At 40.1% G+C, this 27,931-nt stretch overlaps 1 protein-coding gene across 1 annotated transcript; it reads right to left on the bottom strand.

Annotated features, from left to right (window-relative positions):
* Positions 1–73: 73 nt before the first annotated feature.
* SLC17A4 (solute carrier family 17 member 4) lies at positions 74–27,931 on the bottom strand. The gene is made up of 11 exons (XM_052649487.1): positions 27,841–27,931; positions 18,124–18,329; positions 17,343–17,576; positions 17,174–17,261; positions 16,412–16,498; positions 13,951–14,069; positions 13,664–13,825; positions 2,700–2,832; positions 2,471–2,618; positions 1,552–1,642; positions 74–220 (listed from the first exon to the last, which is right to left on the bottom strand). Exons 1-11 carry the CDS (start codon positions 27,929–27,931, stop codon positions 74–76), a joined length of 1,506 nt encoding a protein of 501 aa, XP_052505447.1.

Below are 27,931 nucleotides of genomic sequence, written 5' to 3'. Positions count from 1 at the left end.
TAGTCAAGCAGGTATGAAAGGGGAATGTCCATGAGGGCAAACAGTGAACAACTAAGCGCTGGCATCTGAGGCGTCACTCGGTTCGCTCAGAAGTGGGTGCATGTCTGCATTTAGCCCAGTCTTGCACTTCTGCTTGGCCGAAAATGAGGTAGAAAATCAGGCCTAATACGCCCACAGCAGCTGAAAGTAAGAAGACATTTCTCCAACCAAGCTCTGGATCCTGGAGGCAGGAAACCACAAGTTATCAACAGTCTCCTTGTTCTTGTCCATCCTGCTGCAGAAAGGCTCTGGCACCATGTTCCACTGACCCCACCCCCAACTCTGCCCTAAATTATATATTCCTGGTTGTTCCTAGAATTTCTGGTGCCCAGGCCTTTCCCTCTGCTGGAATGTTACTCCCCTCAGGTAGCCATTTATCTCACCCATGTGCTTGTTTCCCATTCTTGCTTACTTCCCATTCTTCCCATTCTTACTTTTTCAGCCACCCCATTTAAAACTGTAACCCCACCCCACCTTATATGCCCTACTGTCCTCTCCTGCCTTACTTTTTCTCTTAGCACTTACCATCATTCAGTATATCATGTTTTTGTTTAGCTTATTTTCTGTTGTTGTTTTTTTCCCCTACCATATCAACCTTACAAGGGCAGAGACTTTTGTTTTATTCATTTAAACATTGCATGGCTCATTCCAATATTCATTGCATACTTGTTGAATGAATAAGTGAGTAACAAGGGAAAGAAGGGCAATTTGAGAATTTCTATCTTAAACAGCCATTTTCTGACAGTGTCTTAGGGGCTGGAAGAGAACTGAAGCTTCAAACAAAGAAAGGACTTCATGTCAAAAAAAATACACTTTCTTTGTTATTCTCTATTCATTTTCCTGGCTTACTGGTAGAAACCGCAAGAAACTTAAAGAATGATTGTCATGTGAATGTCATATACATATTTCTCACAAAAAGTCTGTACTGTCTGAGTCATATGAAGTTGTCATCAGATGAATTTGTTTATTCTGACAACTTTAAATGCACCTCCCAGGACAGAAGTTTGTATGAGTGTAAAAACACTATGTAAGCAATATTGGGCAGAGGAATTGCTATACTAACCACTGGTGAACATATGTGCAAAGCGCAGATTGTGCTTTCACTCTGTCATCTACTCAGCATCTTGCTCATTTGTTCTATAAATATTTGTTGGGTTCCTACATAGGATAACCAACTCTTTCCAGATGCCTGGAACTTTCAAGGTTTTAGCATTAAAAGCTTCACATCCCAGGAAAGCCCTCAGCCCCAGGCAAATCAGAATGTTGGCTATTCTATACTTTACAATAAATGCTGTGATTATTCCTAGAAAATTTGATGATTAGCATGAGAAACTCATCTTCTAACAACTCATAAGGCATAAACTCATACAATGGAGCATTCTCCTTCACTTCATACCCTGAACATGTGGTGATTCCTCTGCATGAGATGAGCCTAGGGTGAGAATGTGAGGCTGGGTGACCTTTCTAGGTGACTCTTGTGACTATCATCATCATCAGAACATTTTACCTTACCTGACTGATCAAAAATCCATTGACCATGGGAGAAATGGCTCCTGCCAGGTAAGAAAAGATCTGTGTTAGTGCCCTGAGTAAGGCACTGTACCTGGAGAAAGCAATATTCCTGTGTAAGCATAGAGTTCATATCAGCTGATCTGTTGCAACTCTGTGTTTATCTGGGGATTCCTGGGGCTGTGTTGGTCCTTAGTCAAACCTGAGTGAAATGTAGTGACTAGTGATGCATATAATCCAGTGCCAGGATCTTGGATTTCCAGGGGGGTATAAATTGTACTAACTTGTCAACATTCTTTATACCAAATGCACAAATTGATGGTTGGCACCTACTTTATATGTTCTCTTGGCTTCTGCTAAGAAGCCTTGTTTTTAGGTATAAAAGATCTCTCATTGGATGAGACATTGGCTCCCCTAAGACCAAGGTATCTCCCATGTAATTTGGTGGTTCCTTATCTGAAGATGAAGTGTGTCCTGTTGACTGTGAACGGTCCGTGGATGGTCCCTGGGAGCTACATTTGGAAGTCTCACTCATCTCTGATATTTCCTATATCAGAGGTAAATGTTTCTCCTGCTATCCTCTACCTATATTAAAGGCTTACATAAGCATACCCTCTGAAGTTTATGAGTCCTTTCAGTGACCCAGTCCTGTGTAACTGCTGCATTCCCCAACAGAAAGAGATTGGCATGAGTCTCCCACAGTTGAACTGTGAGTGCAGCCACTGACTCCTGTTTTCATCTGGAAAAACTAATTTAATAGTGGTTGACGAGCTTTGGGTCCCTTCCAGGAGTTATTTGGATGAGGAGTGGTGCTGAAATTTCCTATGACCCATAGTACATGTCACATTTTACTCGTGTGTGTCAGAGCAGATTACTGGATATGAACTGAACTTCTGTGAGGATCAGGCAAAGGGGTCCCTACCGAGGAGCAATATCCATGAAGTTGACAAGGGCTCCTGATTGGGAGAAGCTTTTGATGGCAGAAGATATTGTCAAGAAGGCTATAGTGGTGCTGAAGCTGGATCTAACCCAGAAAACAGATGTGAAGAGCACAGCTGGGAGGAGAACCCCTGGGGCAAGAGAACAAAGAGTGAATAGGAAGCTTCCCTGAGCCTCCCACATCCACCCCCCATATCCACCTCAGTTCTTACCTATAGCAGTGAAGAGTTTCCTGATGGTATTGAGTCTGAGGATTTTTCTGGAGAGGAGAAAATCTGCCAGTAGACCTCCAGGGACAAGACAGATACAGGCAGAAGCAAACGGCAGGGCTGACAGTATCCCACTCTGAGAACCAGAACTGAGGTGAAGCGCATGCCTCACTACAGCCACCATGACATAGATTGATCCCTGGGTGGATTGTCTACATCTATAGCTTTTCTTGTATATACATAGCACTTTTAATAAAAACTGAAGTTACTAGAATGAGCCAATATAATTTTAGTGTCTGAGGAAAAATATACATTAAGTTCAGTTTGAAAAAAATGGACTAATGTTGTCATATGTAAGGATCTTGCGGAAATAGATATTAAAAAGAACAAAAGCTAAGTAGAAAAATAGTCAAAGGGTATGAAAGACAAGTTACTGGGGGGAAAAAAAAAGTGATTCCTAAACGTATTAAAAGGTAACCAACCTCATAATAGTAAAATTACTGTGAGATAACATTTTGTCAAATTGGCAAGAGTGCAACAGTTTTTTGACATGATCTGTGGTGATGCCAAGGGGAATCAGGCACTTCCAAATATTAATGCCCCATGGAAGGCAATTTGTTGATAAATATAAAAGTTTATAGAGGCGGGAGATCAAGATGGTGGAGTAAGAGAATGCAAAGTTCACGTCCCTATGAACACATCAAGAATACAACTACATGTGGAAAAATTCTCACTGAAAACAAACTGGAGACTGGCAGAAAGACTGCTATCCAACCAACACTGTAAGAAAGATCCACACAGAATTGGGTAGAAATGAAGAGAAGTGATCGGATCAGGACTTGCATCCTTAGGAGGGTACACAGAAGAGGGAGAATTGCATAGGTTCGGAGATGCTCCCTGGGGAGTGAGTGGTGAGAACCACATACGGAGTGCTACACCCTGGGGTCTGACACCAATAGGACAATTCCCCTTAGCTGATATTTTGGAAAATAGTGGGATTGATAGCCGGACTACTAAAAAAAGAAGAAAAAGAGAAACCTAGACTCCGCTTAGGAAGAGAATGCACACACTTGCTTACTCCCAAAAAAAGGCAGAAGAAGCAGATTGAAACTGACAAGGACTCTGGCTGGTTTCCCACCACTGGGTAACACAGACATCAACCTGAGCAGAGCCACTGCTGCAGCCCCTCTTGCTCCCAATGCAGGTCCACACTGGGGAGAGGGCTGCCATGCCTGAGAAGAGTATGCAGTTGTGAGGGAGAGAGACAGCTCAGACTAAGCATAACATCTGAACATTGCTGGTGCCTATGAAGGCAGCAGATCAGAAGCTGTCCAGGACTCTGACTGGTGCTGGGACTACCACAGCCCACACCCCAACTCATGCCAAGCACCCACTTCGGCTCCTCTTGCTCCAGCGCTGTTTCTCCCTGGGTGAGGGTGCCAGTGCTGGGAGTGGGGAGAGCACACAGAGAAGGAATGTAACAAGATCAGACCAACCCTCAAGGCTTTTGACCCAGAAACTTGGGACCCACCCACCCGCCCACCCCCACACAAACAGTGTGGTGTTGGCTGTCACACTGAGGAGAAGCCCTGGCTCACAACTGGCTCTTGCTGTAGCCCGTCTACCTCTAGTTCTACCTCCTACTCTTGTGATAGCTACCAGCAAACCATGGGGAAGAGTGACTAATGTTCAACATTGAACCTAGCTTTCCCACCAAAGAAACTGGGCACAACAGACGGCACAGGGATGCTTCTACATAAGGACACCCCTTCAGGTTTGAGATAGGTAACTGTTTCACTTAATTTCATAGATACAGAGAAGATTAAGCAAAATGAAAAGACAGAGGAATTTAATTCAAACAGCTCATGAAACAAATAATGTATCAGAGTTCAAATAATTAGTAATAAGAATGCTAATCTGAATTAGAAAAATAAACATAGTGATAATTTTAATGAGATAAAAAATATTTTAAAAAAATAGCCAGCCAGAACTAAAGAATACAATAATTGAAATTAAAAACATACTGAAAAGAATTAACAGACTAGATGATGCAGAAGAATGCATATGTGATCTGGAAGATAGAATAATGGAAATCAGCAATCAGAGCTGCAAAAAGAAAGAGTTTAAGAGATCTCATGATTTGTACTACAAGAGTCCCAGAAAAAGAAGAACAAAAAGAGAGAGAGGTCAAAAATGTGTATATTTGATAAAATTGTGGCAGAAACCTTTCCAAACCTGAAGAAAGAAATATATCCAGGTACAAGAAGCACAAAGCGTTCCAAACAAGATCAACCTAAACAGAGCCACACCAAGACATATTATAATCAAAGTGACAAAAATTAAAGATGAAAAGATAATTCTAAAGGCAGCAAGAGAAAAGCAGTTATATACAAGGGAACCCCTGTAAGACTATTGGCTGATTTCCTGCAGAAACTTTGCAGAAACTTCCTTTTGGTCTCAAAAGGAAATGGCATGATGTATTTTAAGTGCTGAAAGGGGAAAACCTGCAATTAGGATACTCTACCCTGCAAGAGTATCATTTAGAATTGAAAGAGAGAAAACTTCTTAGACAAGCAAAAACTAAGAGTTAATCAATACTAAACCTACCCAAAAAGAAATGTTAAAATGTCCTCTCTATGTGAAAAGAAAAGGCTACAACAAGAAGTTAAAATCTATAGGAAAGCATAAGTCCCACTGGTAAAAGAAAATAGTAAAGGCTGTAGATCAACCATTTGAATAGTCTAGCATGAATATTAAAAGACAAAAAAAGAAATGTAAAATCGACTATTAAAAAAGTGAAAGGATAAGCATAAAGATGTAAAATATGGAATGTAAAAAATACAAAGCATGGAGGAAGGAAGTAAAATTGTAAATCTTTTAGAATGAGTTTGAACTTAAATGACTACCAGTTTAAAACAAGTAGATACAGGTAAACATACATGAGCCTTATAGTAACCACAGATCAGAAACCTACAGTAGATACAGAAGAAAAAAAAAAAAAAAACACGCGAGAGAGAGAAAGGAACAAGGATACCACTAAAACATCAAGCCACAAGGTAATAAACTAAAAATAAAGGAGTAGGAAAGAACTACAGAGACAACCAGGAAACAAGTAACAAAATGGCAATAAGTATATATCTACCAATAATCACTTTAAATGTCAGTGGGCTAAATGCTCCAAACAAAAGACACAGGGCAGGTAATTGGATTAAAAATCAAGACCCATCTGTATGCTGCCTGCAGAGACTCATTTCAGAGTTAAAAGATACATACAGATTGAAAGTGAGGGGATGAGAAAAGATACATCATGAAAACAGCATGATAAAATGGTGGTGGCAGCACTCATATTAGACAAAATAGACTTTAAAACAAAATCTGGAACAAAAAAACAAAGGAGATTATATAATGATAAAGGGATCAGTACAAGAAGATACAACACTTTCTAACATATATGCAATAGGAGCACCTAAATATATAAAGTAAATATTAACAGACATAAAGGGAGAAATTGACAATAATACAATAATAGTATTAACACATCAGTTACATTAATGGACAGATAATTCAGACAGAAAATCAGTAAGGAAACAGTGGTCATAAATGACACAATAGACCAGTTGGGTTTACAGGACATTCCATCCGGAAACAGCAGGATACACATTGAAAAGTTACACTTGAAAAGTTCTCCAGAATGGATCACATGTCCGGCTACAAAACAAGTTTCAGCAAATTTTACAGGATAGAAATTGTATCAGGCATTTTTCCCAACCACAATGGTATGAAACTAGAAATCAATTATAGGAAGAAAAAATAGGGAAAACAAACATGTGGAGACTAAAGAACATTCTACTTTTTTAAAAAGTGTCAATGAAGAAATCAAAGAGGTAATGAGGCAAATGAAAATGGAACCACAATACTCCAAAATCCATGAGATGCAGCAAAAGCAATTCTAAGAAAACAATGAAAACATGACAACTCAAAACCCATGGGATGCAGCCAAAGCAGTCCTAAGAGGGAAGTTTTTAGGAATACAATCCTACCTCAAGAAACAAGAAAAACATCGAATAGACAACCTAACTTTACACCTAAAACAACTGGAAAAGAACAAAAAAAACCCCAAATTAATGGAACAAAATCATAAAGATCCAAGCAGAAATAAAAATAAATGAAAGAAACAATACTAAAGACTAAAAGCACTAAAAGCTGGTTCTTTGAGAAGATAAAATTGACAAACCTTTGGCCAGACTCATCAAGAAAAAAAGAATCACATAAAAATTAGAAATGAAAAGGAAAGGTTACAACAGACAATGCAGAATTACAAAGGATTATAAGAAACTATTATGAACAACTATATGGCAATAAAATGGATAACCTGGAAGAAATGGACAGATGGACAGATTCTTAGAAAAATTCAGTCTTCCAAGACTGAACCAGGAAAGTAATAGAAATTATTAACAACCCAACTACAAGCACTGAAATTGAAGCTGTGGTCAAAAATCTCCCAAAAAAGAAAAGCCCAGGACCAGATGGCTTCACAGGAGAATTCTATCAAACATTTAGAAAAGAGTTAATGTCTATCCTTCTAAAACTGTTTCAGAAAATTTCAGAGGAAGGAACACTTCCAAACTCATTCTACAAGGCCACCATCACCCTGATACTAAAACCAGACAAAGACAACACAAAAAAAGAAAACTACAGGCCAATGTCAGTGATGAACATAGATGCAAAAATCCTCAACAAAATTTTAGCAAAGAGAATTCAGCAACACATAAAAAAGCTCGTACACCATAGTCAAGTTAGGTTTATTCCAGGGATGCAAAGATTATTCAGTACGTGCAAATCATTAACAAATTGAAGGATTAAAAGCCTTCAATGATAATCTCAACAGATGCAGAAAAAGCCTTTGACAAAACTCAACACCCATTTATGATTAAAACTCTTGAAAAAATGGGCATAGAGGGAACCTACCTCAACATAGTAAAGGCCATTTATGATAGTATTGTAGCAGTAGTGAAAGTCACTCAGTCGTGTCCAACTCTTGTGACCCCATGGACTGTAGCCGGCCAGGTTCCTCTGTCCATGGGATTCTCCAGGCAAGAATACTGGGGTGGGTTGCCATTTCCTTCTCCAGGGGATCTTCCCAGACCAGGAATCGAATCCATGTCTCCTGCACTGCAGGCAGATTCTTTACCAACTGAGCAAGGAGAGAAGCCCTATATATGATAAGCCTATAGCAAACATTATTCTCAATGGTGGAAAACTGAAAGCATTCCCCCTAAAATCAGGAACAAGACAAGGGTGTCCACTTTTGCCACTATTATTCAAAATAGTTCTGTAAGTCCTAGCTACAGCAATCAGAGAAGAAAAAGAAAAGGAATCCAGATTGGAAAAGAAGTAAATCTCTCACTGTTTGCAGATGACATGATACTGTACATGGAAAACCCTAAGGATAGTATCAGAAAATTACTAGAACTAATCAGTGAATTAAGCAAAGTTGCAGGATACAAAATCAATGCACAGAAATCAGTTGCATTTTTATATACTAACAATGAAAATTAGAGAAATTAAGGAAAAAATCCTATTCACCATTGCAACAAAAAGATATCGAGGAATAAACTTACCTAAGGAGACAAAAGAACTGTGCACAGAAAATTATAAGACACTGATGAAAGAAATCAAAGATGACATAAACTGATGGAGAGATATTCCTGTTCCTGGATAGGAAGAATCAATATTGTGAAAATGACTATGCTACCAAACACAATCTACAGATTTAGTGCAATCCCTATCAAATTGCCAATGACATTTTTCACAGAACTAGAACAAAAAATTTCACAATTCATATGGAAACACAAAAGACCTCTAATAGCCAAAGCAGTCTTGTGAAAGAATGGAGCTGGAGGAAATCAACCTTCCTGATTTCAGATTATACTACACAGCTACAGTCATCAAGACAGTATGGTACTGGCACAAAAACAGAAATATAGACCAATGGAACAAGATAGAAAGCCCAGAAATAAACCCGTGTACCTATGGGTACCTTATTTTTGACAAAGGAGTCAAGAACATACAATGGGGCAAAGACAATAAACGGTGCTTCAATAAACGGTGCTGAGAAAACTGGACCACTATATGTAAAAAAATGAAATTAGAACACACCCTAACACCATACAAAAAGGTAAACTCAAAATGGATTAAAGACCTAAATGTAAACCAGAAACTATAAAACTACTAGAGGAAAATATAGGCAGAAGACAGCATAAATCAAAGCAAGATCCTCTATGACCCACCTCCTGCTGCTGCTGCTGCTGCTGCTAAGTTGCTTCAGTCATGTCCAACTCTGTGCGACCCCATAGATGGCAGCCCACCAGGCTCCCCCCTCCCTGGGATTCTCCAGGCAAGAACACTGGAGTGGGTTGCCATTTCCTTCTCCCATGCATGAAAGTGAAAAGTGAAAGGGAAGCCGCTCAGTCGTGTCCAACTCTCAGTGACCCCGTGGACTGCAGCCCACCAGGCTCCTCTGTCCACGGGATTCTCCAGGCAAGAGTACTGGAGTGGGATGCCACTGCCCTCTCCGATGACCCACCTCCTAGAGTAATGGAAATAAAAACAAAAGTGAACAAGTGGGACCTGATTAAACAAAAAGCTTTTGCACAGCAAAGGAAACTATAAACAAGGTGAAAAGACAACCCTCAGAATGGGAGAAAACAATAGCAAATGAGACGACTGACAAAGGATTCATTTCCAAAATATACAAGCAGCTCATACAACTCAATACCAGAAAAACAAACAACCCAATCAAAAAGTGGGGAAAAGACCTCAACAGACATTTCTCCAAAGAAGACAAACAGATGGCTAACAAGCACATGGAAAGATGCTCAACATCACTCATTAGATGCAAATCAAAACTACAATGAAATCACCTCACACCAGTCAAAATGACCATCATCAAAAAGTCTACAAACAATAAATGCTGGAGCAGGTGTGAAGAAAAGGGAATGCTCTTGCACTGTTGGTGGGAATGTAAATTGATACAGGCACTATGGAAGACGGTATGGAGATTCCTTAAAAAACTAGGAATAAAACCACCATATGACCCAACAATCCCACTCCTAGGCATATACCCTTAGGAAACCAAAATTGAAAGAGACGCATGTATCCCATTGTTCATTGCAGCACTATTTACAATAGCTATAACATGGAAGCAGACTAGATGCCCATCGACAGATGAATGGATAAAGAAGTTGTAGTACATATACACAATGGAATATTACTCAGCCATAAAAAGGAACACCTTTGAGTCAGTTCTAATGAGGTGAATGAACCCAGAACCTATTACACAGAATGAAGTAAGTCAGAAAGATAAATATCATATTCTAATGCACATATACAGAATCTAGAAAAATGGTACTGAAGAATTTCCTTACAGGGCAGCAATGGAGAAACAGACATAGAGAATAGACTTATGGACATGGGGAGAAGGGAAGAGAGGGTGAGATGTATGGAAAGAGTAACATGGAAACTTACATTACCTTATGTAGAATACATAGCCAACGGAAATTTGCTGTATGGCTCAGGAAACTCAAACCCACGCTCTATATCAACCTAGAGGGATGGGATGGGGAGGGAGATGGGAGGGAGGCTCAAAAGGGAGGGGCTGCTGGGAGAAATATCAATAACCTCAGATATGCAGATGACACCACCCTTATGGCAGAAAGTGAAGAGGAACTAAAAAGCCTCTTGATGAAAGTGAAAGAGGAGAGTGAAAAAGTTGGCTTAAAGCTCAACATTCAGAAAACGAAGATCATGGTATCCAGTCCCATCACTTCATGGGAAATAGATGGGGAAACAGTGGAAACAGTGTCAGACTTTATTTTGGGGGGCTCCAAAATCACTGCAGATGGTGATTGCAGCCATGAAATTAAAAGACGCTTACTCCTTGGAAGAAAAGTTATGACCAACCTAGATAGCATATTCAAAAGCAGAGACATTACTTTGCCGACTAAGGTCCATCTAGTCAAGGCTATCATTTTTCCTGTGGTCATGTATGGATGTGAGAGTTGGACTGTGAAGAAGGCTGAGCGCCGAAGAATTGATGCTTTTGAACTGTGGTGTTAGAGAAGACTCTTGAGAGTCCCTTGGACTACAAGGAGATCCAACCAGTCCATTCTGAAGGAGATCAACCCTGGGATTTCTTTGGAAGGAATGATGCTAAAGCTGAAACTCCAGTACTTTGACCACCTCATGCGAAGAGTTGACTCATTGGCAAAGACTCTGATGCTGGGAGGGATTGGGGGCAGGAGGAGAAGGGGACAACAGAGGATGAGATGGCTGGATGGCATCACTGACTCGATGGACGTGAATCTGAGTGAACTCCGGGAGTTGGTGATGGACAGGGAGGCCTGGCATGCTGCGATTCATGGGGTCGCAAAGAGTCAGACACGACTGAGCAACTGTACTGAACTGAAAGCATTTATCATTCAAGGGGGGAAATAAAACAGTTCTAAGAGCAAAGTTTATGGCCTTTCTCAAGAAAAGTCTCAAAATCTGGAATCTGAAAGAACAAAAAGTGTCCAGAGTCAGCAGAAGGAAAGAAATAATAAAAATTAAAAAGGAAATAAAATATAGATCAGAAATAAATAGCTATAGAAAAGATCCGTGAAACCAAAAGTTGGTTTTTCTAAAGGATAAACAAACTTGATAAAGAGCCAAGATACCAAGAAGAAAAGAGAGAGGACCCAAATAAAATAAGAAATCAAAGAGGAAAAATAACACTCAATACCATAAATACAAAAAAAAAAAATAAAAAGAATACAATGAACAGTTATATGCCAACAATCTGGATAATCTAGAAGAAATAGATACATTTCTAGAAACATACATGACTGAACCAAGAATAGACAATCTGAACAGACCAGTCAGTAGTGATGAAATTGAATTTTTAATTAAAATAATAAACTCCCAGTAGCAAAAGTCCAGGACAAAATGGCTTCACAGGGGAGTTCTATCAAACATATAAAGACGAGCTCATACCTACCTTTCTCAAACTATTCCTAAAAAATGGAAAGGGTGGAGGAAACACTCCCAAATTCATTCTATGAGACCACCATTACCCTATACCAAAACCAGATAAAGACCCTACAATAAAAGAAAATTACAGGCCAATATCCTGATTAATATAGAAAAAAAATACCCTAAACAAAATATTAACAAACCAAATTTGATGATGTAAAAAAGAATCATACCCAATCATCAAGTAAGATTTATTCCAGGAATACAAGGATGGGTCAGTATTCACAAATCAATCAGTGTGAGACATCATGCTAACAGAAGGAATAGTAAAAATCACAAAATCAATAGATGCAGAATAAAAGTATTTGACAGTTTAATAGCCATTCATGATAAAAATTCTCATCAAAATTGGGACATACCTCAACATAATAGAAGGCTGAGAAAACAGGGCAGTTTGGGGACAGGAATGAGAGTAAGATTTTTCACCATATCTTTTTATATATTTCTTAAATGTTATTATTTCAATTCCTAAATCAAAATGTTATTAAAGAAAATCCAAAATCCTTTGTTGTACATAATCCAGACAATGAAAAGGATCTCACTGTCAAATGGTCCAAGATGTTTATTTTACAGATGAGTATACCAAAGCCTGGAGAAGGAAATGGCAGCCCACTCCAGTATTCTTGCCTGGGAAATTCCATGGACAGAGGAGCCTTGCCAACTATAGTCCATGAGGTTGCAAAGAGTCAGGCACAACAAAGAGTGGGCAAAGAGTTGTAGTGACAAAAACAATAACAAACCAAGACCATCAAGGTTACTGAGAAAAATACCCTGAGACCAATGGGACTCAAGACCTCTTGATTTCTCAAGCTGGAGAAACCCTGCTGTCTGTTCTAAACTTGCCCTTCTAATCATTCCCTCATCACCCTCTTTCTCAGCCTTGGCTTCTGAGAGTAAAGAGGCTACCCCACTTCGCACCAGGGACCAATCGCTTCCAACAGTCGGCCTCAGGGTGTCTAGCTCTCAGCACTGGCATCCTGCTTGTCTAGACCTCCTGTCTCCTGATTCCTTTGCCTAGGATTCTGGTTTCAATTACCTGCTGCTGGCTCCCCACTTCCTCCTTTGGGAAGACCCTAGCTACTGTGTCCTTGGGCTTTCTGATCTCAGGACCTCCAGACTGTTTGCATGTGTGCTCTCTAGACTCCGACCTTGGGAAAGGTCAGTTCTTTGTTGACCACTTAGCATGGTTTCACCAGATGAGCCCCAGTTTTTGTACAAAGGATAAGAATGAAACACTAATTCAGTAACCTAGTGAAGTGTCACTAACAAGCTAGAAGATGATACACCCTTCACCAATTTCAAGACACTCAGATGGCAGGAATTGATAGGCTCTTTTCAGCTATTCAGAGCATCTGTTCACTTTGTGAAAATGTGTACAGAAAAAGAAAATGTGTACATATTGTATAGACAGCTGTACACATGTGCAGTTTCCACACTTTTCTTTATATTTGTTACACTGGAATAAAATGTTTTTCTAAAAAAACATTTTCCACAAGTTTTTGGTACAAGTCCTATTTGGAACTTTATGTCCTTTTAATGTCATAACATTGTTTATGCTTCTCTGTCACAGCCTTCTCAAAGGCAAATTTTTATTGTTTTATCATTTATGCTGCCAGCAGAATGTCTTGTTTGCAAATGTTGATTGGATTGAACATAAAAATTTCTGCATAGGTCCCTCAAAAAATATGCTATTCTATGAATGGCAAGCTGACCTAGAGCCATACCATTCTGCCCCCAATAAGCAGTAGGACACGTTGAGTTGAATCAGAATTCAAGTGAATCAGGTATCATTTCCTCCATGAAGACCCTTGGCCTAAACCTGTGACTGTAGGAGAGAGAAGAAAGGATTATATATAAAGCAACAGAAGAACAGAATGAGTTTCCTCCATACTTACATCTCTGATGTTAGCTTCAAGTACAGAGGTGATGAATGTTGGTAAGTATGACGTCTGGACAAAAAAATGCCAGTAATCACTGAAGTAAAAGATGAGAATGCTCCAAAGTGGTAGCGATTTGATCATAGCTTTTGTGGGAAGAGACCAGCCTGGTGGAGAACCCTGGAAGAAAGTACATATCAATATCAGATATGTATCCGAAGATCAGAGCTCTGCTCTACTGAAGTCTTCACCACTGAGACATCCAGACAGACATGGGGAAATGGCAGAGGAGTTCCCCAGTGCACCTCTTGAGCCAGTGAACAGATGATATATTCCTTCTCTCTAGGGCTAATAAATGGATGATTCACAGGGTCATCATAAATGACAGCAAACCAGAGAAAAGAACAGACACAGCCAATTCCACCTTTAAAAAGAAAAAGAAAAAGGTTCTACTTAGCACAGAATTGGACTTCTATCAGTTTGATTCTGCCTTGAGATGATTCCTGTCATTAACATAATGGCCCCAAACTCCCCTCCTTCTTGCACGTATCCCTTGCATAGGCTTATCATAGATGGAGGGTACTTCCTTACCACTTGACTTTTGTCTTGGCCATGTAACTTGCTTTTGCCAGTGGCATGGGGCAATTCAGAGGCTAGGCTTTAGGAAGCACTGCGTTTTTTCACTTGTCCTCTTGTGCCTTAGCCACTGGCATGGGAAGAACATGCTCCAGCTCTCTAAGGCAGATGAGAAACACAGAGAGCAGACCTGCCGAGCTGTCCCACAAAACTGAGACTAAATGGTTGTTTAAAATCACTGAGTTTGGGGAGGTTTTGAAATGCACCAGTAGTAAGGCTGTACATTGTTGCTAAAAGTTATTAGTGTGTTCATCCCATGTGCTTGAAAGTGCCCTCACTGTTGAAGTTACCAGTCAGCATCCCTCCTGCTAGTCATGCTTCACAAAGTTTATGTTTTATTAAATCTTTTCTTATTTATCTCTAACACTTCATGGTTAGCAGCAGTATATATAGTATATATGCAGCTGATTACCCAGGTAATTTCTGGATATAGAATGAAATGAATCCTCAGTAAAGAAATTGTGTAATATATACATTATTACAGTGTTGGATAACTCAACATTATTAGTATTGAGTGGAAACATTCATTCCCTTTTTAGAATCTTAACGGAGTCTCCTTCTCTTCACTTGTTAGCTTGTTGTTTATACAGTCCTTCCCAAATATAGAACAGCCACCATATACAAGGCAGTTTGCTACATGTTGAGAATAAAAGAGTATAAAGACATGATCTTGTCATCAAGGAACTTAAAATCAAGAGGGGAGGGGAGTGAGAGAGATGAAAACGAGCTCTGTTGCACGTTGAAGATGGAGGATGTTAACATTGATTCAGCAATATTTAGTGAGTTCTTATTTTATGTATATTATTTACCTTTTCCCAAAACCAGGAGCACAGTAAGCCTCTCTCATTCCCTGAAAATGTTGTAACCTGCCCTTCTGAAAGTTTCCATGACAGAGCCTTTGAAGGCTGATATGCTATAGTATAGTAAACAATCTTCATACACTTTTATTCTCAGCAAAATTACTGACCTGATGTTATAAGAATCCTGGATCTAAGACTATTATCCTCTAATGAAAACACCAGTGAGACCAGTAAGTTCCACTGGAATCAGGCAGTTTGCAGATGGGATTCCGGAGAATGTTCAAAAATCAAACAAACACAAAGATTAGCTGAAAGCATTTGGGAAGATTTCACACAGGGCTGGGTAAAGGCAAAATTGTGTGGTAGAATGTCACCTCTGGAACACTGTGATCTTCGGAAACTTTCCCAACATCTCTATATTATTGTCCACTCCTGAGCCTCACATGATCTGCTCTGTCCTGCAGCCTCTGCTGATTGACTCTCTACTCCAATCAGTACTTTACCTATGATTACATCATATTGGGTTTCCCAGGTGGCAGAGATAAAGAATCTGCCTGCCAATGCAGGAGACACGGAGTTTAATCCCTGTAAGGCAGATCCTCTAGAGAAGGGAATGACAACCCACTCTTGTATTCTTGCCTGGGAAATCCCATGGACAGAGGTGCCTGGCAGGCTACAGTCCATGGGGTCACAAAGAGTCTGACACACCTGAGCAACTGAGCATGCATGAAGGTCAAGTTCCCATAATTTTCTGGTTGTAGTAATAACAGAAATTTAAAAGAATGTACTGAATAAATTGTTGTTGTTTAGTTGCTAAGTCGTGTCCTACGCTTTTGCAACCCCATGGACTGTAGCCCACCGGGCTCCTGTGTCAATGGAATTTCCCAAGCAGAAATACTGGAGTGGGTTGCCATTTCCTTCTCCAGGGGATCTTCCTGATCCAGGGATTGAACCCATGTCTCCTGCATTGGCAGGCGGATTCTTTACCACTGAATAACTGAGGAAGCATTAAATAAACAGCATAACTAAAAATATAATCTCACTAAGATTACATATGCAGCATTTATGAAAGAAATCCCTCTGATGTCCTTTGTGGGTTCAATTTAGAAGCAAGAAGGAACATTATGATGCCTTTAAACTCATCAGGTTATTCTAGCTCTACACTCAGGATATTAAAACTTAAATGTCACTTGCAAGATTCACCATATGATTAGCTCTGAACATTATCTACTAGGATTTGGTTAACCATAGATGACCTGCATCACAGAAATCATGCCCAGCAGTCTCGATCATAAAACAAAATTCTGAGATTTGAAAAGCACAAACTCACCAAAGATATAGAAGACATAAGGCCATCCTATAGTCTGGCAGAGGTAACCACCGACAAGGAAGATGATGAAGCAGCCCAGCGCTGACCCTAAACAGAAAATGTGAGGATGTTCTGGGTGAGAAGGTCAGACTTGAGACTCTAGGTGCTTCCTATAGACCAATGTCATTACAAAGCTAAGCTGCAACCCAGGCTACCTAAGTTAGATTCTGCTCCTTCACTAGTAGCTGTGTGATTCTGGAAAAGTCATCAGTCTGTTTGTGTCTCTTATTCCCTTATGTGTGAAATGGAAATAATTATATGTTACTGAGTTGCAAGATTGCTTTGAGACTAAAATGAAATTAAAAGCACTTGCAAGAATGGTGCCCAGGAAGCATTTGGTTATGATCAAGAAAGATAGGATAGTTCAGGTTAGCTCCTGTAAAGCAGGGAGACAGAGTATTTAGGGTGTTAAGGTTTGGCTTCTGTTGATAGGCTGTGGCAGAGTACTCTTGGACAGAGCATAGTGAAAGTTGCTAAAAAGTCATGTCCAACTCTGTCCAGTCCACCCAGTGCCGTGTAGGTGTCCGACTCTTTGCAACCCCATGGACTATACAGTCCATGAAATTCTCTAGGCCAGAATACCAGAGTGTGTAGCCTTTCCCTTCTCCAGGGGATCTTCCCAACTCAGGGATCGAACCCAGTCTCCCGCATTGCAGGCAGATTCTTTACCAGCTCAGCCACAAGGGACAGAGTATACAAGGTGATAATTACAGTATCAATTACCTGCTATAGCAATGGTGATGAGTTGACTCCTTTCTTGTGGTGGAGCCCATCTAGCCCAGATTGAATACTGACTTGTTAGTAATGCAACCTGAAATAAAAAGTCGATTCTTGGCTATCTGAGGTCATTTTGGAACCTAATTCTATGTGTACTTAGAAAAGGTCTTGGTACCTGGACTATGCCTTGGATGACCCGTAAGACAATGAGCACAGTCACTCCAGTATCAGCTGCTAGTGGAGTGAAGAGGGCCAGGACTGAGGTAATAAACATGCAGGTACCAGACAAATACCTGGTTCCAAATACTTCAGCCATATAGCTACTGGGAATTGGAGCCAAGAATGAGCCATAGTTGAGTGAGCTGAGGATGATCCCCTGAATTTCAGGACTCCAGTCATACACAGCAGCCTAGATGACAAAGAGAAACTCACTGTTTGACTAGAGACTCAACAGTTTTTATCGTGAGGACTTAAGATACAAGAAAATGATTGGCAGTTCTCTTTCCTTTTACCTCTCTCCAATTCCTCAATCTACTAATTTTATCAGTAAAACCTAAATATATGCCCAATGTACTGTTTCCCTTACTCACTTTCCCCAGCTACACAATTAACTGAGAACCTGTAAAGAAAGAAAACTTACAAAGAAGGAGGCATTATAGGCAAGGTAATAAAAAAAAATGTGAAGAAAGAGAAAATAGACATAAATCTGTAGAACTTACTTTTTGGTGATTTTCATCATTGTAGGGGAAGAATTTACCTCCACTAAATGCTAAAGATCTGTTCCTTTCATTCTAACTTTAATCCCTAGGTACACTTACAGACACTAGTATAAAATCTCAGATGCGTATTATGCTTTTGTGTAATATGGTTCTTTGAACATAGTATATCTTAGCACACAACTCTTTAGGTCAAAACATTTGAGTCAAAGAAAGGATCCAGAGTTTCATTAAACTTACCACTGCCTTAGATTCGTTCAGAGTTTCGTTCCAGTTGTCCTGGGAGTCAATGGGTGGCCTCTCTGTGGAGGCATTGGGTGAACTGGGCAGAGCTGTGTTGTTGACCATAACTGGCAAGGCAATGCTCATGTTCATTTGTTGGGTGGAAATCGAAAGATTACACAGATGCAGGATAAGGGCTAGCCCATGTCGAACTGAACAAAAGCCTGAGACAAGAAGTACAGAAAGTCTTACAAAAGGGTGCTTTTGTCCCACCCTTCCTAAGTCTGGATGTGGAAGAAGATTGCAGTCTGTCTGTGAAGCAGAAATGCAGAGAGAGCAGAAGTGACTCTGTCAGTGTTCAGCAAACACCTGTACCCCTTGGAGTACGGGGGTGAGGAGTGGATAACTCCATCAGAACCATTACTTAAGTAGAGACTTGAAGAATATATGGAATTGGCCAGAGCGAACAAAAGAAAGAGTTTCCCAGTCAGTGTCCTGGCATGTGCTGATGAGAGCAGGAATAGAAAGAAGTAGACTTAGAGAAAGAATTAGCTGAAAGTTGTGATTGATTGAATATGGATAGTAAGAGAGAATTTCTTGGAAATGATTCCCAAGTGCCCCCACTTGGACAGCTGGGATGGCTTTCCGTACCAAATGTAACCGGGAACATGGTAGATTAATTATGTCCAGGGGCTGAGAGGAAATGAGATTTGAAAGGAAGGTTAATTAGACCACAGAAGTATTTAAACATTATCTTGATACTATAATCCAGGCTTGCACATAATTTGCCAGTGGTCCATGAGAACTCTGAGGTTATCCATGTGGTTGAGTTCAGATACATTAGTTTGACAATAGCTGATAGAATTGATTCATTATCCCTGGAGAGAAATCCCAGAGGTATGATGTGTGATCACTGTCCTTAGGACAGGTGGATGCCCCATTTCCTGGCTCCTGCAAGGGAGCAAACAGTTGGGGTGGCCAGCACTGTCCCCAGTTGTGTAGCAATACCCTCGTTAAGTTCCAGGAATTGACAGATCCCCACCTTTGGTTTAACTATGGGAGCATTTAGTTGAAACTCTCCCCTCCCCCGTCCACAAAATTTATACTAAAATTTCAATAAATATCATATTGATATGGCAGATTAAGAGGGATTGCTGTATTTATAGTATTGCCTTCTCTTAGCCAAGAGCAGAGATGGCTCCCCATGTATTCAAGTTCTTTTCTTTGTCCCAAGGTAGAATTTTATAATTAATCTTTAGTTAAGTCACAGGCTTTTTTAGAGCACTTTTCTGTGGTTTTTTAACTGAGTCATTTTCCCCTGTCATTTTCACCCTGCCCCCCACCCTTAGATTTAGACAAAATCAAACACATACACAAGTTACGTACAAAATAATGGGAAAAAATAGATGATTGTTTTTGCCATTTTATTCTCTTGGGTAATTTTATTCGCTGGCAGTTTCTAAACACTGGTAAATAGGAATGGTGAAAATGGGCAGTCATGCAATACCTGAATCTACTGGGAATACTTCTCACTTTACTTTTTAGGTATATTACTAGGTGTTGGTGGGAATTATACTTTTATTGTATTAAGATATCCTGTTTTTATTTTTATAAGAATGCAGTAAGTTTGATCAACTGTATTTTAATCATAGAGCCAGACTCCTGGATGTGCTCTCTTTATAGCTGTGTTTTCTTGGGCAAGTCTCTGAACTCTTGTGGGTTCAATTATTTCCCCTGTAAACTAAGGTTAACAATAGAGACTCAAGGTGCTGTGATGAGATTTGAAAGTTTATATAAGTTCCTTATTGAAGAAAAAAATGGCAACCCACTCCAATATTCTTGCCTGGAAAATTCCATGGATAGAAGTGCCTGGCGAGCTACAGTCCGTGGGGTCACAAGAGTTGGGCATGACTTAGCTACTAAACAAAAACAGCAACAGCAATATAAATTCATTATAGCTATTAATATTCAAGTGGCCTTACATTCTTAGAATGACCTCTTCTTAATAGACTGTTTTAATGAAAACACATGATTTATTTTGCTAATATTTTAGCTAGACTTTTACATTAGCATATATAACTAAGCTTAATTTGCAGTTTGTGAATGTGTGTGTATGTGATTTTTTGCCATGCTAGCTTTGTAAAGAAAGGAAGTTTTAAGCTTTCCATCTCAATCTGTGAGCTGAAGTATTTTAGATACATAGTCATTTTCTCTTTTCTTAATATTTTGTTTTTAATTATAAAACACTTTCCGACTTAGAGTTATTGAGTTCCTGTAGACCTCACACCATTTCCCCTATTATTAACATCTTAAATTGGTATGACACAGTTGTCACAATTAGTGAACCTACATTAATTAGTATCATTATTAAAGCCCATTCTTCATTCAGAGTTCTTAGTTTTCACCTTGTAGATTTTTTTTCTGTCCCAGAATCCCATTCAGGGTCTCATAATCCAATTAATCACCACATGTGGGATCCTTTTGGCTGTGACAGTTTCTCTGACTTTCCTTATTTTTGATGATTTTGACAATTTTGAAGAATATCAGTCAGATATTTTGTAGATTGTCCTTGAACTGGGATTTGTCTAATGCTTTTCTCATGATAAGACTGAAGTAATGTGCTTTTTGAAAGGATGACCATAGAGGTAGAGGGCTATTTTCATGACATCATATCAAAAATACATGCTATCAATGTGATCTCTCACTGATGATATTAACCTTGATCCCCTGGCTTGAGGTAGTGTTTGCTAGGTTTTTTAATCGTGAAGTTAACTCTTTTATTCTTTATCCCTTTCCATGCTGTGCTCTGGAAAAAGTCACATGCACGGTCCACACTTAAGGAGTAAAGAGCTTTATTTCACCTTCATCTCCATAAATTATTTGGATTTCTTCTGCATAGAAAATATCAGTATTTTCAGCTCCTTAAAATTCTCATAGAATTTTCTAGTGAATCTACTAGGGCGCAATGTGTTTTGTTTAAAAGAAATAACTTCTGAACAACTTTCTCACCTTATTATTCAGGGGTTTTTTTTTGAGATGCACAATATTTCTTAATTCAAACTTATAAATTATATTTTCAGAGAAGATCATGTACTTTCAGTCAGTTCAATTCAATTCAGTCACTCAGTCATGTATGACTCTGCGACCCCATGAATCGCAGCACACCAGGCCTCCCTGTCCATCACCAACTCCCGGAGTTCACTCAAACTCATGTCCATTCGAGTCAGTGATGCCATCCAGCCATCTCATCCTCTGTCGGCCCCTTCTCCTTCTGCCCCCAATCCCTCCCAGCATCAGAGTCTTTGCCAATGAGTCAACTCTTCGCATGAGGTGGTCAAAGTACTGGAGTTTCAGATTTAGCATCAGTCTTTCCAAAGAACACCCAGGGCTGATCTCCTTTAGAATGGACTGGTTGGACCTCCTTGCAGTCCAAGGGACTCTCAAGAGTCTTCTCCAACACCACAGTTCAAACGCATCAATTCTTCGGCGCTCAGCTTTCTTCACAGTCCAACTCTCACATCCATACATGACCGCTGGAAAAACCATAGCCTTGCCTAGATGGACCTTTGTTGGCAAAGTAATGTCTCTGCTTTTTAATATGCTATCTGGGTTGGTCATAACTTTTCTTCCAAGGAGTAAGCATCTTTTAATTTCATGTGAAATCACCATCTACAGTAATTTTGGAACCCCCAAAACTAAAGTCTGACACTGTTTCCACTATTTCCCCATCTATTTCCCATGAAGTGATGGGACCAGATGCCATGATCCTCGTTTTCTGAATGTTGAGTTTTAAGCCAGCTTTTTCACTCTCCTCTTTCACTTTCATCAAGAGGCTTTTTAGTTCCTCTTCACTTTCTGCCATAAGGGTGGTGTCATCTGCATATCTGAGGTTAGTGATATTTCTCCCGGCAATCTTGATTTCAGCTTGTGCTTCTTCCAGCCCAGCGTTTCTCATGATGTACTCGGAATATAAGTTAAATAAGCAGGGTGACAATATACAGCCTTGACATACTCCTTTTCCTATTTGGAACCAGTCTGTTGTTCCATGTCCAGTTCTAACTGTGGCTTCCTGACCTGCATACAGGTTTCTCAAGAGGAAGGTCAGGTGGTCTGGTATTCCCATCTCTTTCAGAATTTTCCACAGTTTATTGTGATCCACACATTCAAAGGCTTTGGCATAGTCAGTAAAGCAGAAATAGATGTTTTTCTGGAACTCTGTTGCTTTTTCGATGATGCAGCGGATGTTGGCAGTTTGATCTCTGGTTCCTCTGCCTTTTCTAAAACCAGGTTGAACATCTGGAAGTTCATGGTTCATGTACTGCTGAAGCCTGGCTTGGAGAATTTTGAGCATTACTTTACTAGTGTATGAGATGAGTGCAATTGTGCAGTAGTTTGCACATTCTTTGGCATTGCCTTTCTTTGGGATTGGAATGAAAACTGACCTTTTCCAGTCCTGTGGCCACTGCTGAGTTCTCCGTAATTAGCACCTTATTCCTTTTAAATGCTTCTCTCCCCCTTTCTCCCATGATTGCTTTATTTAATCTGTCTAAACAAGCTGAGTATTAAATTGTCTTATTGCTGTTGAATAGAATCTTCTTTATCAAGAAATCAGTTCTTATATATATATTCCATTTCAATTCCCTTCATAATTTGAGCTTACATTTTTTATTCATTTAAGTTGTCTTCTTTGGTTTTCTATATATTTTCCTTGAAGTTATAAACTCAGTAAACTGGATTTTTAAGTAACTTACTTTTATTTATTTTTGAAGAAACTTTGTTACTTTCTTCACACCCGTTATCTTTTTTATGATTATTTATTTATTTTTGGCTGTGATGGGTCTTCATTGCTTTGAGGGATTTTCTCCAGTTGCAGCAAGCGGGGGCTACTCTCTAGTTGTGGTGTGTGGGCTTCTCATTGCAGTGGCTTCCCTGGTTCTAGAGCCACACCCCAGGCTCTAGAGCACAGGCTCAGTACTTGTGGTGTACGGGCTTAGTTGCTCCACTTGTGGGATCCTCCCAGATCAGGGATCAAATCCACAGCTCCTGCCTTGGCAAGAGGATTCTTTATGACTGAGGCACCAGGGAAGCCCCGCATCTATTATCTTTTGAATCATTTCCTTACTGGGGCTTCCCTGGTGGTTCAGATGGTAAAGAACCTGCCTGCAATACAGGAGACTTGGGTTCGATCCCTGGGTCAGTAAGACCCCCTGGAGAAGGGAATGGCTACCCACTCCAGTATTCTTGACTACAGAATTCCATGGATAGAGGAGCCTGGCAGGCTGCAGTCCAAGGGGTCACAAAGAGACTCAACTGAGTGACTAAGCCTCAGTTCTACATTGCTGATTTGATTTTTTACAGTGATAATTTCTTTCCTTGCTACTGCTGCTAAGTCGCTTCAGTCATGTCCAACTCTGTGCAACCCCATGGACGGCAGCCCACCAGGCTCCCCTGTCCCTGGGATTCTCCAGGCAAGAACACTGGAGTGGGTTGCCATTTCCTTCTCCAATGCATGAAAGTGAAAAGTGAAAGTGAAGTCACCCATTCATGTCCGACTCTTCATGACCCCATGGACTGCAGCCTACCAGGCTCCTCCGTCCCTGGGATTTTCCAGGCAAGAGTACTGGAGTGGGGTGCCATTGTCTTCTTCTCCTTGCTACTACTAATTCTGTTTTAGTTCTGAAGTGACATTTTTTTCTCTTTAGTTTCCTTTCTCATCTTCTTTCATATTTTCCTATTGATTTACTTCATACATGCTAAGCTTTTTTTTTAAAGTATTCTTGAGAACTTGGAGAAATGTGAAATGAAAATACTCTTCAATTTCCCCAAATAAGCACAGCACTGTAATATAATGGTTAATAATCAGACCATTGTAGTTTAAATCCAGATAATACCTGTTTGTGCCTGGATGATTTAAATGAGTCCTTAAATGAGGACTTAATCCCTCTGTACTTGAGTTCTTGTTACTGAAAAATGGAGATGATGCTGGCAGTATGTTCCTTGAAGGATTCTCGTGAGGTTTCAGTGAATTAATTCATATAAAGTGCTCAGTACTTGATAGACATGCCTTCATTATGCAGTGATCTCTCTTTTATGTATTTGTTTCTTTTTCTATGTGTGTGTGCTAAAGTACTAGGTTGACCAAAGATGTTTTGGAAAAGCTGAACAAACCTTTTGGCCAATTCAGTATGTATATAAGTCCCTTGTGGGGTCCCACCCATACCTCCAGTCTTGGACTATAAAAGCCAATCATGTGTGATTTTGCCCCGTGTGATATAACCCTTGCGATGGGCCACCTTGGCTGGTTGGAGGCCTGTTGTCATGTGCTGATAGTATTATGTATACATATGGTCAAGAGGCAGGTGGTAGGAAGATGACCCCTTGGCATTTTTTTCAACAATTCAGGGAAAACTAGCTATTCTTGCATTTTAATTCTACAATGACTTTGCATAATTGGAGGAAAATCCGCCCCCGCCCCGCCAATTTCCAAGTCAGTTTCTGCAATTGTGTATGTTTTCCCCTGCTCTGTTGCACTGGCCCAAGATCCTAAGCTACAGACCTTTAGAAAGACTGGTGAGCTGTGGAGGGGGAAACATCAAGATGTGGGCACAGAGCAGCTTCCCCCACCATATCCCAGTACTGCAGACCTCACCTTGTCTGTGGTGACCTCACCTGGCCTGTGGTGACCTCACCTGGCCTGTGGTCACCTCACCTGGCCTGTGGTCCACCAGCCTTGAGATGCTGGAGAGTATCTAAGCTGGAGAGCTTGACCTGGGGCTTCACAGTGCCGTCCCCTTTCTGCTTGTAACATGGGGCCATGCTCCAAGGATGAGAGTTTTGTCTCCTCTTGGCATCCTCTTAATTCATCCAAATTATACTAAATCTAGCAAGGAGCCTTAGAATTTGTAGTGTGTGATAGGAATAATTCCTAAGTTTTAACCTAAGTAAAAATATTTTCTCAAGGTGTTGTGCTTATTTTATTGATTTCTGTGACTTTCAGAAAGGAATGTTATTGCAGACTCATCTTTTGGGGCCATTCCTAAGATAGGCCAGGGTATATTTAACTCCGTGCTGGATTTTGACAGGAAGCAAGGAAGCAGCGTCCAGTGTTGTTTATTAATTATCACTGCCAGGCCTGCCCTTCTAAATTTTTTACAGTAATAGATAAATACCTGGAAACTAAAATCCTCAACCTATATGCAAGCAAGTTTCCAATTACAAGAGCATTAGCACAAAGTTTGGAAGGCTGAACACAGTGAGAACTAACACCATGCCAAGGAGGCCACTACAGGGAGGAGTAGGAGGATTAGTAATGGTAGACAGGGTTTTTGCCTGGGCCTGTGGTGCTCTGAACACCACCCACTGTGTGCTGCACAGGATTGCTAGCTGTGTCCCATCCGTCCTACACTTCAGGATTTCCTGGAAGTGGCTAACTTGACTTCTTCTTCCCCAGCCTCCCAAAGTCTATGGACTATTTCCATCTTCTATATTAAACCTTTTCTTTTTTTCTTGAATTACCTAAAGTGGCTTTCATTTATCTGACTGAACTCAGGCAGAAGCTTATAGGCCTTTGGTAGAGAAAGGATAGGAAGGTCAAGGTGATGCCTGTCCATACCCTGCCATATGAACCCTTAATAGAGCCTGACCTCTGGCAGAACCTGAAGGTCCATCTCTTTTCACCTAGGGTCTCTTGAGATATTGGAGCATAAGCAAGTCTTTTCTGTGACCACGTGACCAGATATGACGTATAATGAGGGAGAGGGCATTTCCCCACATGCCATGGAAAGCCTGGGTTTGACTCTCTGAGTATCTTCAAAGCACAGTCATGCCCAGTAAAGATGTCAGTAATCTCTGGGGGTTCTGGCCCTGGGAGAAAGCCCCACAGGGTCCTGAGAGTGAGATACAGAGGACCCAGCAGTGCCCACTGAGAATGGGCTAGAGAGAGAGGTGAGAGAAAAATTGATGTTGGACGCCAACTGAAGAAGCAGCCAGCAAGGCTTATTCATAAGCATTTATGAGAAATACAAAATAACTAAGTGGGACATTGAGGAGTGGTTGAGGTTCTCTCTTATAAGGTGGGAGGAGAATCAGCCAAAACAAAAGATGAATGTTATTAGCATAATGCCATTTGTGATAACAGGCTGGGGTCAAGAAGTGGTCAGCAGCGGATAAAGCAACATGGTGGGGTGGATGCCCTAAAAGACTGTGGAAGAAACTAGAAAGACCACATTAAGTTCCACTTTTAGACAAATTGCCCAGAGTTCCAAAGACCGCTGAAAAGTAGACTAAGGAAGAAAAACTGGATGAGAGGTGATTATGATAGTGAAGCTTATACAGCACTTAATTACATGCCAGGCATTGTTCTAAATGGTTCACATATTATAACTAATTTAATTCTCATGGAAATCCTATGAGATAAATACTGTTGTTATCATCTCATTTTTACAAATAAGGAAACTGAGACACAGAAAATTTAAGTAACTTGCCTAAGGTCACACAGCTCATAAATTGCAAAATCAGGATTGCAAACATAGGCAGTCTAGCACCTTAATCTGTACTCTTACCCAGTATGCTGTATTGTGCCATGGAAACTGTTTATAAGTTCTTTGTTTGTAAGTTACTGATTTTTAGAGAGAGACAGTTGGGATAAGAAAATCTGGCCAATGGCATAGAGTCCAATAGGCTCCTATTGTTTAGAAATGGATGGGATCTTAGAGATACAAACGCTTCCATCTTACAGATAAGGAAGCTGAGGCAATGGAAGAGTATTCATTAAATGTCTGATGGTAGTTAGTTGTAGAGTGAGTAGTATTAAATAGCATGCATGTTTCCTGATTTCTTCTTTGATGGATAAGATTAGGTGAATCCCCTTTTCCTTAAGGCATGTTCACTTACCAGCAGATATACTTGCTAAAATGTTGAGTCTCACAAAGCATTCCATCTTGGTTAATGTTTTACTTTTAAAAGGCATTATCTTATGAAAAGCCTATATGCTTAAGACAATTAGTGAATAAAATAGTTATAAGTCATTTAGAGTTTAGAGTAAAATAAGGTGTTCAACAGTTTCTTTATGATATGTTATTGAAAAAGTATTAGTTGCTCAGTCGTCTCATCCTTTGTGACCCCATGGACTGTAGCCCGCCAGACTTCTCTGTTCATGGGATTTCCCAGGCAAGAATACTGGAGTGGGTAGCCATTGCCTTCTCCAGGGGATCTTCCTGACCCAGGGATTGAACCCAGGTCTCCTGCATTGCAGGCAGACTCTTTACCATCTGAGCCACCAGGGAAGCACCAATGTATTACTTGATATATTCTTGAAAAGCACTAAATTGTAACTTAACTGAGAGGGAGGGGAACGTGTGACTTCTATGATATGGTGTAAAGAAAAAGCCTGTTCTCCTTGAGGTAGATCTGAATGTAGTATGAGTGGAAAGATCAAATGGGATGGTCTCTGGACTTAGTATCAGAAAAACCTAGATTGGTTTCCATATTTTCTATTTGACATCTGCTCTAAATTTTTTTCTTTATCTCTACCTAACGTCTTGATGATCTAGTGTCTTGCTATCTACCTGTCCTATATACCTTCAAGGTTTCTCCCAAGAAATGAAGTAATTCTCAGTAAAAGTGCTTTACAGCTATTCAGAATTCTTGGCAATGTGTAGGATCAAGAAGAGGCTGTACATCACCAAACAGTGACATAGATCCCAGTTTTATCCACACCCCAGTACACGATTTTACCTTTCCTGGAGGTTTGTACTTGAGCCATGTTTACAGTATCGTTATTGACAGGACCTCCCACTAAGGTTCCGGCTTCTATCGTGTTAGACAT

Source organism: Budorcas taxicolor, chromosome 11, assembly GCF_023091745.1.
Source record: "Budorcas taxicolor isolate Tak-1 chromosome 11, Takin1.1, whole genome shotgun sequence".
NCBI classification, from domain to species: domain Eukaryota; kingdom Metazoa; phylum Chordata; class Mammalia; order Artiodactyla; family Bovidae; genus Budorcas; species Budorcas taxicolor.
The sequence above is the reverse complement of the archived record's forward strand: the minus strand, read 5'-3'. Positions and strand labels throughout refer to the sequence as shown.

Bases quoted from the DNA above. Each gene is read 5' to 3' on its own strand.
- SLC17A4 (XM_052649487.1), bottom strand. From the start codon at position 27,931: ATGTCTAACACGATAGAAGCCGGAACCTTAGTGGGAGGTCCTGTCAAT. The intron at 18,330-27,840 runs GTAAAATCGTGT...TTCTTGTCTCAG, and splicing joins AGTACAAACCTCCAGGAAAG to GCTTTTGTTCAGTTCGACAT. The intron at 17,577-18,123 runs GTAAGTTTAATG...TTTGTCATCTAG, and splicing joins TGAACGAATCTAAGGCAGTG to GCTGCTGTGTATGACTGGAG.